Source organism: Sinocyclocheilus grahami, unplaced genomic scaffold (genome assembly GCF_001515645.1).
Source record: "Sinocyclocheilus grahami isolate Dianchi unplaced genomic scaffold, SAMN03320097.WGS_v1.1 scaffold17.1, whole genome shotgun sequence".
In the NCBI taxonomy this organism is placed as follows: Eukaryota; Metazoa; Chordata; class Actinopteri; order Cypriniformes; family Cyprinidae; genus Sinocyclocheilus; species Sinocyclocheilus grahami.
The window spans coordinates 4,213,017-4,224,590 of record NW_015505196.1 but is presented as its reverse complement, the minus strand read 5'-3'; the positions used below and the strand labels follow the sequence as shown (position 1 = coordinate 4,224,590).

Below are 11,574 nucleotides of genomic sequence, written 5' to 3'. Positions count from 1 at the left end.
GTTTACATATGTTTATTACAGTGACTGTGAATTACCTAAAGTAGTGTGGTAAAGCAACAGATTTGTTTTTATATTTTAGTTTGTGTGATTTGTTACTGACTTTCTTATTAATGTTTACACCAGGCTTATTTGTCAGTGCTTTATGTTGTCATAATTATTACATGCTTACAAGGTTGGAAGTTCAACAAATCAGTCAATATACTGTGTTTGTAGTTGTTAAATAATAATGTCATTCATATCAATTCATGCATCACCTAATTTCATCGTAACGTATAGGCCTGGCCTACAGAAAAGAACATTTATGTTTAATCTATCTAATAGTGTGTTGGTCATCCTATACAGTGATTTATAGCTTGTCTTTGTTGAATAATACAGAACATAAAGAGCTTTTAAAAAAATAATTGCATATTAAATCGCAATCGCAATATTGGTAAAAAAATCACCAGCAATTAGGTTATTTTCTAAAATCGTTCAGCCGTAATATACATTTATGTTTAATCTATCTAATAGTGTGTTGGTCATCCTATACAGTGATTTATAGCTTGTCTTTGTTGAATAATACAGAACATAAAGAGCTTTTAAAAAAATAATTGCATATTAAATCGCAATCGCAATATTGGTAAAAAAATCACCAGCAATTAGGTTATTTTCTAAAATCGTTCAGCCGTAATATATAACTTTTTGCTCAAAGTGAGTCATTTGTTGATTCAGACTAGTAACAACTGAATTCATAAATCTTTTTTGAATGATTCATTAAAAGAACCAGTTCATAAATGTCAGTTTCTCGTGAATCGATCGCTCTATTTGTTTATTTTTGTGTGCAGCCCTTGAGGACAATGCAAATATTATTTATAAATATAAATATAATTATGATTACTAATTAGCTATTTAAACTTTTTTGCTTGATGATGAATTGTCAGTGACCATTACTTCAGTCTTCAGTGTTACGTCACATGATCCTTTATAAATCTGCACGATAAATCGCATGTGATTGTGATGCGCATCTCGTCAGTAAAGCCGGTTCTGTGATTAGTAGTAAATGGGGTTGGGCCGATAGACGATCGCTGATGGCTGATGGATATCACGATGTTGAGCCGGCGTCGTGATTCCCCCCGCAATCCGTGTGTTCGGAAAGAAAATGGCGTGTACTATGGAACCCCTAAAGGGAATAAATACGAGATGGGAGGAAAATATGTATTTCAATACTTTCTCTCGCAGTTTTATCATTGGGTAATTATACTGTATATAAATTGCGGGCATCAGGGATCCGCTGTTATGCCTGGCATTGAAACTGCTTTTGAATGCACGATCGCTTTTTAGTTTCATTTTTGAGATTCGCGATCACACGTACTATGTTTATACTATAGAACTGACTTTCTTATTAATGTTTACACCAGGCTTATTTGTCAGTGCTTTATGTTGTCATAATTATTACATGCTTACAAGGTTGGAAGTTCAACAAATCAGTCAATATACTGTGTTTGTAGTTGTTAAATAATAATGTCATTCATATCAATTCATGCATCACCTAATTTCATCGTAACATATAGGCCTGGCCTACAGAAAAGAACATTTATGTTTAATCTATCTAATAGTGTGTTGGTCATCCTATACAGTGATTTATAGCTTGTCTTTGTTGAATAATACAGAACATAAAGAGCTTTTAAAAAAATAATTGCATATTAAATCGCAATCGCAATATTGGTAAAAAAATCACCAGCAATTAGGTTATTTTCTAAAATCGTTCAGCCGTAATATATAACTTTTTGCTCAAAGTGAGTCATTTGTTGATTCAGACTAGTAACAACTGAATTCATAAATCTTTTTTGAATGATTCATTAAAAGAACCAGTTCATAAATGTCAGTTTCTCGTGAATCGATCGCTCTATTTGTTTATTTTTGTGTGCAGCCCTTGAGGACAATGCAAATATTATTTATAAATATAAATATAATTATGATTACTAATTAGCTATTTAAACTTTTTTGCTTGATGATGAATTGTCAGTGACCATTACTTCAGTCTTCAGTGTTACGTCACATGATCCTTTATAAATCTGCACGATAAATCGCATGTGATTGTGATGCGCATCTCGTCAGTAAAGCCGGTTCTGTGATTAGTAGTAAATAGGGTTGGGCCGATAGACGATGGCTGATGGATATCACGATGTTGAGCAGGCGTCGTGATTCCCCCCGCAATCCGTGTGTTCGGAAAGAAAATGGCGTGTACTATGGAACCCCTAAAGGGAATAAATACGAGATGGGAGGAAAATATGTATTTCAATACTTTCTCTCGCAGTTTTATCATTGGGTAATTATACTGTATATAAATTGCGGGCATCAGGGATCCGCTGTTATGCCTGGCATTGAAACTGCTTTTGAATGCACGATCGCTTTTTAGTTTCATTTTTGAGATTCGCGATCACACGTACTATGTTTATACTATAGAGCGGCAGTACTTACCACACATTTTACAAGATTAGATGTTTGTCAGTGGTGCTCAGAATCTGCAAATCATTCGCCATCATCCTCAGTCATCTCTCCTTACTCTGTTTATGTGGTAAGTGAAATTTTAAGTACTGTAATGTAACAGGCAACCGTTAGCAAATGTTATTTGTTTTCCATGCCTTTCTAAATACGGATTCACGCTTCAGGCACTGTATTAAATGCAGCTCCATCTGAAAGCACGTGCTGGAGATTTACTACTAATCACAGAACCGGCTTTACTGACGAGATGCGCATTACAATCACTTGCGATTTATCGTGCAGCCCTAAATCATTCTAATATGCGAAACTCAATAAATATTTCCTATTATCAATGTTAAAAACAGGTTTTCACTAATATTTTAATGGAAACATTTTTTTTTTCTTCAGCAAGGACTCATTACATTTATCAAAAGTGACAGTAAAGAAATGTAGAATGTTACAAAAGTTTTGTATTTTAAATAAATGCTGTTTTATTTGAACATTATATTAATTAAAGAATGCTGAAAAATTGATTGTGGTTTCTACAAAAATATTAAGCCTCAAAAGCTGTTCCAGTGTTTTTCCAGCGTTTATAAGAGAATCATTATTTATAATTGAGCACCAGAATGAGCACCAAAGAAGCATAATAGAATGATTATTTGTAGTGTACATTTTCACTCAACTGACAGAATACTTTATACAAACAAATGGTCACATAGTTTAAATAAATAATAGACAAATAATTTATTTACCGTATTTGTTGTTTGTGTCAGCCCTATCATTTAAAAGTTGCTGCTCAAGCCTTTTTTGGCTCAGAATTAAAAAAAAAAAAAATTATCTTTTGTTCTTTTCAGGTGGAGTTTATTTCCATTCTCTCCAGCACACCCACTGGAAGGCCCCAACATTGGCTGAGTGCGTGGATACTCTGTGTTTGAGTGTGCGTATGGTCAGCTGAAAGACGAGATAACTCCACATTGTCAGAGAAGAAAGTGCAAGCATGTCTCAAGGCACTCCCTTGAGGCCGCGTCCCCCTGAGATCCTTATGTAATGCCTCCTCATCTGCTAATAGACGGCAGCTGGGCCTGATACACTCACACGTACACATTTAAGGAAGTCTCTGAAGTGTCCCAAGGAAGAAGTTGAACTCTTGTCCATTGTTTTCTCTTTGACCTCATCCTCCCTCAATCTTCACATTCTCACCTGTGAATCCCAGGATTCCTCTGAGCTCCAAAGTCTTCTTTTCGGAATCGCTCCACTGACCTGGATCGGTTCCCAGGCGTTTTGAGGTGTGTGCAAGCTTAGCGCTGCTCTTTCACCTGTTTTTTGTCTCTGTGCAAGCTCCATCAAGAGAGGTGTTTTAGCTGGAGCATTCCTCTCATTTCATGCACCTTGTCTCAAAAAGCGAAAATTTGATCTAATCAGCCATGCAGGTGTAAGCCTGTTTACTTTGGAAGATACTGGCCTGTCCTTCGAAACTAACCTGTGGATCAGCAATGCTTCGACTCAGGAGAGAGACACTTGAGGTTCCATTTTTTAAGGTGCAGTGTAGCGCACGTGTTGGTTGAAATGAAGGAAAGACATTTTTATATTTTCTGAGTGTGGATGGTGGGGGCAAATTGTTAATGGTTGATTCCTTCGTTGTCGTTGCTCCCTTCAAAACTGGACTACACCAAAACTGAGAAAAATCCTCCTGTCCCTCTTTTTGTCTTTTGCTGTTTCATTTTTTTTATATCTGTTTTGGTCTTTTTCAACTCCCAGTTCACAGCAGAAAAACTCCAGGACATTAATTGATTACAGTGCTGCTTATCAAAACATCAAACTCAAATATATATTTAAAATATTAGTTATCATTCAAAAAAAGAAAAAAAGCTAATTCATACACATTGCTCTCCTCTACCTCTTATTTTATACAGTATACAGTAACCTCATATTTTATACAGTAACATATTTTTAAAGCACCACTAAAGAACTGGTTGAACCCAATTTTTTTTTTCACAGCAGTTCCCATATTCAAGTCCTTTTTTGTGGCACTTTTTAAAGTTTATCCTAAACCTTTAGAAATAATTTTTTTTTATATATATATAATTGTTTTAAATGACCCAAAAATAGATTTTGAGCAATTTCTGTTAAATTTTGTTAAATGCTTTAATAATTTACAAGCCAGAGTGTTTTAAATATCAGAAACTTTTTTAATCATTTTCAATTTTGAGAATTTGTTTTTGTGTTTTTGCAACAATGCTCATCTTGTGGCCTTTTTGTATAACGCTGAAAGGGCAACGACTTCTCACCTAGTCTTTCTTTGCATTTGTGCTGTCTTGACAACACAAACACACTCACAAACGGATCATTTTCCGGGGCACGCTGCCATCCTGCCCCCTGGGTGATGCCGAGCGGCAGCATGAGTGGGGGCGTGTCTGGACCCACTTCCTCACCCCACCCCACTGTTCCATCCAGACCTCTCCGGCCTAGTCGCTACGTGCCAGTCTCTGCGGCAACGGCCTTCTTGGTCGGATCAACCACCCTCTTCTTCTGCTTCACGTGAGTACACAAACACGTTTACTAACACTGATTGCTGCAATCATTTATGATGGATGAGTCAACATGTACTGGTAAATAACAGTGATCAAAAATGTATTGCTGCGCTGTGGAGTGAATAATGGCAGGTTTTTGCCTAGAACTCATTCAGAAGCACCAAATTATTCTACGTGGAATTGATTTTTGCTGGCACGGTTCATTAAGATGAAGTCTTATTCTCTACAACACAGCAGTGTGTGTTCACTTGCTCACAGTATGACAGTACACACAAGCTAGGTGAAAACTATTTTGGATAAAATGGGTGTAACATTTGAATGCTATCTTTATTGCATATGAGTGTGAACATCAGGCTGACCCTGTAGATTATACTGTTTATGTGCAAGCAGTAAACTGTTGACATAATTTTATAAATGCTTTGTATTGTGAGTTTGCACATATTGCGCATATTGTTACTGTACAAGTATATCTGTAACTTGAATTAATACTTAATGAAGTAACAATTAGTTTGAACAAAAGATGGTTCTTACTGATGTTAAGCATATTCATCATAGGGGGATGAGAGGTGACAGCATGCACTTCTCGTTCTTATTTAAACATTTAGAAAAAATTACTAAATACCATGTATGTCCTTTTTAATATCCCTTTGCTTCGTTATCATTTATCACCGCTATAACAGATAAATTTATATAAAATCCTGTATAAAGCGATTCAAGTGCACAGGATTCCATTATTTTACTTTACAAAATAGCTTGTCTGATGATGATCATGTGGCAGCAGTTGCAAGGTAGGATAGTATGTTAACGTCATTCCAGTGCTGTCATTTTTCATCCTTTTTATCATTAAATGAGCCACAGCTGAGATTATTATAGTCTCTTGTGTTAAAATAGCTAGAATAGTCTTTTTTGTATATATATATATTTTTTTTTATTTTTGACGGCATGCATCTGAGCAATACGCTTCTAATAATATCCTCAGTTCATAAGTTAATGTTCAATACAGCAGGCTGTATCTTAAATATCAGAATTGACCTTGCCTGTATTGTATTAAAATACTTCTTTGCTTATTAATAATCTATATTAAATGTTTTGAAGGATGACGATCAATATTCTATATATTTTGCTTGATTTTCAAAAGACTCACAACTTTCAACAATTCTGATCTAATGTAAATTAGTCTCTGTTTCCTACTTCATTTCTTATTTATCACCGCTATAACAGATAAATTTATATAAAATCCTGTATAAAGCGATTCAAGTGCACAGGATTCCATTATTTTACTTTACAAAATAGCTTGTCTGATGATGATCATGTGGCAGCAGTTGCAAGGTAGGATAGTATGTTAACGTCATTCCAGTGCTGTCATTTTTCATCCTTTTTATCATTAAATGAGCCACAGCTGAGATTATTATAGTCTCTTGTGTTAAAATAGCTAGAATAGTCTTTTTTGTATATATATATATATTTTTATTTTTATTTTTGACGGCATGCATCTGAGCAATACGCTTCTAATAATATCCTCAGTTCATAAGTTAATGTTCAATACAGCAGGCTGTATCTTAAATATCAGAATTGACCTTGCCTGTATTGTATTAAAATACTTCTTTGCTTATTAATAATCTATATTAAATGTTTTGAAGGATGACGATCAATATTCTATATATTTTGCTTGATTTTCAAAAGACTCACAACTTTCAACAATTCTGATCTAATGTAAATTAGTCTCTGTGTCCTACTTCATTTCTTACATGAAGTAATATAAAATATTTTTCCAATGAGGATTTATGCATTTTGACACAGTTAGTAACACTGATGTAAATCCAAAAAGGATTTCTGGTCTTAGGAGTCACCTTCCTGCCAATGTTACTTACAGTTAAGAGAACACCAGACTTTGTTTTTTACAGCACCCATACCAAAGTCCCCTGCGAAGTTAATAGATTGACGTATTGACACTGAAATGGACATGATGTTGATGTTTATGTTAATACATGTTTATCAGCATTTAAAGTGCAGTCAACGCTGTTTTCTTTTATTGAAATTGAGAAATCACATCAGCTTCCTGTTGACTTCTTGTGCCCTGTATTCTGCAATTCGTGACCTGTAAATATAACAGGAACATGAAATAGTCATCATGCCAAAAAAAAACATCTTTTTTGTATATATATATATTTTTTTTTATTTTTGACGGCATGCATCTGAGCAATACGCTTCTAATAATATCCTCAGTTCATAAGTTAATGTTCAATACAGCAGGCTGTATCTTAAATATCAGAATTGACCTTGCCTGTATTGTATTAAAATACTTCTTTGCTTATTAATAATCTATATTAAATGTTTTGAAGGATGACGATCAATATTCTATATATTTTGCTTGATTTTCAAAAGACTCACAACTTTCAACAATTCTGATCTAATGTAAATTAGTCTCTGTGTCCTACTTCATTTCTTACATGAAGTAATATAAAATATTTTTCCAATGAGGATTTATGCATTTTGACACAGTTAGTAACACTGATGTAAATCCAAAAAGGATTTCTGGTCTTAGGAGTCACCTTCCTGCCAATGTTACTTACAGTTAAGAGAACACCAGACTTTGTTTTTTACAGCACCCATACCAAAGTCCCCTGCGAAGTTAATAGATTGACGTATTGACACTGAAATGGACATGATGTTGATGTTTATGTTAATACATGTTTATCAGCATTTAAAGTGCAGTCAACGCTGTTTTCTTTTATTGAAATTGAGAAATCACATCAGCTTCCTGTTGACTTCTTGTGCCCTGTATTCTGCAATTCGTGACCTGTAAATATAACAGGAACATGAAATAGTCATCATGCCAAAAAAAAACAAAAAAAATGGCCCATCCAGTTGGCACACAAGAGGAAATCTGGGGGGCTTAAGTCAGATGCTGTGTCACGTCTGTTCATTCTTGTCATTTGTCCCCTCTGATCCCTCTCTTCTCACCAACTCCTCGGATTAAACACTGAAAGGCAATGAAAATAGGACAGCATCTGTCATAAAGTGCCACTTCCCTCTCTATTTTCTTCTTTAATTTCTCTCTGCTGCCTGTTTTTGTGTTGTTACACATCCTATGTTTTGTGGTACCCTCTCTTTCCCAGGAGAAATTGTATGGTTATCTGTGCGTCTATATTGCTTATAGTAAGAATGTGGCTAAAACATTATCAGTCAGTGTGTTCCCTTGACAACCAGCTCTTTTCCTAAATTAGGACGGTTAAGCAGACTTGACAAAGATATATAAAAGCATACATGAAGTGTGTGATTTCAGTCTCATTCTGTGTCTCATTCATGCCTCTTTTTCTCACAGGTGCCCTTGGCTTTCAGAGCAGTTTTCCGTCACTGTGCCAATATACAATGGCATTATGTTTCTGTTTGTTCTGGCCAACTTCTGTATGGCCACCTTTATGGATCCTGGCATCTTCCCTAGAGGTAGTAAAAACAATCTGCGATGTGATGTATCTGTGTGTGTGAGTATACAGCTGCAATAGAATGTGTGGCTGTCTTATTGGAAAAACAAACCACCTTATATATAAACCACTTAATATTTTTTTCACCTCTTCTTCATTTAGTCTATACTTCAGACTGTATTTCAGTCGATGAATAGATTTTTTTTTTCATTTAACTGACCTTGATGTACTAAACATCAGCTAAATCAACCTTAAAGCAGTGTTTTTATTATTAACTAAAACTAACAAAAATGATTTCTGACATTTTGAATAGAAATTAAATAATGTATATTAGATAAAGAACTTATATTAAATAAAAAAATTAACCTAAACAAAGATTAGAAATGTTGAATGTTAATCAGTACTACAATAGTATACACTAACATAACACTGTCTTAAAGTCAACATGAAAATGCATTCCCAGTCCATTTCACTTCCCTAATATTTCTGAGTGAAATGTAATATTCAACAAGGGAAAAAAACTCCTGTATATTAATTGGCTATTAGTTATTTTCTTTGTGTGGCCTAGGTGACTTCACTCGAAAAAGCTGTTTATTTTATTGCATTTTAATAAAATGTTATGAAGACAGATTTTATTCATTTGGAGTAACATGAACTAATGAATTGTGCACAAGAAGATGTGTGTTAAAGAGCACAACGGTTATAAAGTAAACAGGGTTTGTTGACTTAAGCAGTAGTTTAATAAAATACAACTGTAAATTGATCCACTGAGGAAGGCTTGTTAAACTCTGTGTGTGTGTGTGTGTGTGTGTGTGTGTGTGTGTTGTAGCTGAGGAAGATGAGGATAAAGAGGATGATTTCCGAGCTCCTCTTTACAAGACTGTGGAGATTCGAGGCATTCAAGTGCGGATGAAGTGGTGCTCCACCTGCCGTTTCTACAGACCCCCGCGTTGCTCACACTGCTCCGTGTGCGACAACTGTGTGGAGGTAAACAAACACACACACACACACCTTATTCCAGTGATTGTGTTCAGATGTGACTTCAGTATGTGCGTTGACAAAACGAATAACATTACAAAACATAGCAATTCCATAACATTTGCAGTTCTTGTTTCTTTTTTCTAAGGGTATATCTTTGTCATTAATCAGTCTGTCCACTCTTGCTCTGACTAATGCTTTGCAGACTAGACTGATCGATTTGTGTTAATTAAGTAGAGAAGTGTGCTTGATTTGGACAGCCTTAAGCTTTTCTCTCTCTTTCACCATTATGACACACACATATGCAACTTGCCTCTTTTCTCCTTGCAGGATTTTGATCATCACTGTCCATGGGTCAACAACTGTATCGGCCGGAGGAATTACCGTTACTTCTTCCTGTTCCTGCTCTCTTTGACGGCTCACATAATGGGCGTGTTTGGCTTCGGCCTGCTTTTCATTCTCTACCACACCCAGCAGCTCGACAGCGTGCATTCGGCTGTCACGTATCCTCAAACAATTGTTTCATTTTATGTGTGCTCACACCAAAACTTTTGTCCAAAAATTCAGACTGTGCAACAGTGTCTTTGAGTGAGAGCTGATTTGTATGATGATTTACTGTTTCCTCCTTGACCCTTTATCAGTATGGCTGTCATGTGTGTCGCTGGGCTTTTCTTCATCCCAGTGGCAGGTCTCACTGGTTTCCATGTCGTTCTGGTGGCAAGAGGCAGGACCACCAATGAGCAGGCATGCACATGCGCAATCATAATCATAGTCTGTTGCCGTGTTTGTTTTCCTGTCAATAACCATGTTGTTGGTGGTGGTGAACTGGAATTAAAATCCCTATTAAGCAGTTTTATAATCCTACAAAATATGACCTTCTCTCAGCCCTTGTTCTTTAGATTGTAATCTCATCTTAATCCTCTTCCCAAACCAGTTTCTGCCCATCTCTCCTCCTTTTTGTGTTGACCACGTGTGCACACTTCTGTATCTTATTGTCATACTATTCTTCCTTGCGGCCACATTCCATCTCTTTTTTTATTATTTTTAAATGTTTTATGACAAATCACTAATAAAGTAACTACTAAGTTGTTACCAATAAACAACTATTGTTTATTGGTCAACTCTGTGTTTGTAGGTAACGGGGAAGTTCAGGGGAGGTGTGAACCCCTTCACAAACGGCTGCTTGAGGAACGTATCACACGTTCTGTGCAGATCACAGGCACCCAGGTACGTTTTCCCCTACATTTATAACTTTGACCTATATGTTGTATTTTCTTATTGAGGTTTTAACACAGTGTTGTATTCTGATCTCTCAGGTATCTGGGCAGAAAGAGGAAGGCTCAGACAGTGTCTGTTCAGCCTCCTTTCCTCCGACCGCAGCTTACGGAGGCTCAACTGGCAGCCAAGGTGCTCGACAATGGGATCCAAGGAGACCTTCACCGGGTAAGGAAATAAAGTATTTTTACTTATTTTCTTCAGTGCTCTTAAGGCTTCTCTCCATCCTTCTCCTTTTGGAAGAACAGTCTCTCAACTGGTATGAAATATTAGGGATTTTTTAATTAGTATTTTCCAGGCAAGAGAAAGCCAAGGAAATTAAATTGTAGATATTACTCTTGTGTTTTTGTGTGCAAGTTATTCCTTAGAGTCTGTTCTTTCTAATAAATTGTTCAGTGATTCACAAATCACAAATTGTTCTTAATAAGTCATTATGAAGTCAGTCTGAATTTGAATAATTTATAAAAACCCTTATCTGGTAACTAGTCAGGCCATGGAAATTCATGACTTGAAGGGGTCATATGATGCTATTTTAAAGATCATTATTTTGTGTATTTGGTGTAACAGAATATGTTGACATGCTTTAATGTTCAAAAAACACATTATTTTTTCAAATACTGTACATTATTGTAGGTCCTCTATGCCCCGCCTCTCTCAAACACATCGTTTTCAACAAAGCCCCCTCCTTTAACAAGCGCAGTCTGCTCTGATTGGCCAGCTGACCCAGTGCATTGTGATTGGCCGAACACCACAAGCACGCAGCGGAAATGTAACGTCCCTTACCATAATCGCGAGCTTCAGCTTTCAAAGTAAATATCAAGACAGTTAATAATGTCTTAGTTTTACCATCAGTTCAAGCCCCAAAAGGGCAACAGAGTCGCGTGACAGACACAGTGATGATG

The 11,574-nt window shown here is 36.0% G+C and overlaps 1 protein-coding gene across 1 annotated transcript in view; it reads left to right on the top strand.

Moving 5' to 3' along the window:
* Positions 1 to 11,574, top strand: part of zdhhc5a (zinc finger DHHC-type palmitoyltransferase 5a) — a 46,222-nt gene that overhangs the window by 20,304 nt on the left and 14,344 nt on the right. Inside the window, exons 2-8 of the mRNA XM_016233121.1 lie at positions 3,318 to 5,001; positions 8,320 to 8,441; positions 9,249 to 9,406; positions 9,728 to 9,900; positions 10,039 to 10,141; positions 10,533 to 10,624; positions 10,714 to 10,840. Of these exons, the coding sequence (XP_016088607.1) occupies positions 4,847 to 5,001; positions 8,320 to 8,441; positions 9,249 to 9,406; positions 9,728 to 9,900; positions 10,039 to 10,141; positions 10,533 to 10,624; positions 10,714 to 10,840 (930 nt within the window). The 5' untranslated portion in view covers positions 3,318 to 4,846. The remainder of the gene's footprint in view (positions 1 to 3,317; positions 5,002 to 8,319; positions 8,442 to 9,248; positions 9,407 to 9,727; positions 9,901 to 10,038; positions 10,142 to 10,532; positions 10,625 to 10,713; positions 10,841 to 11,574) is intronic.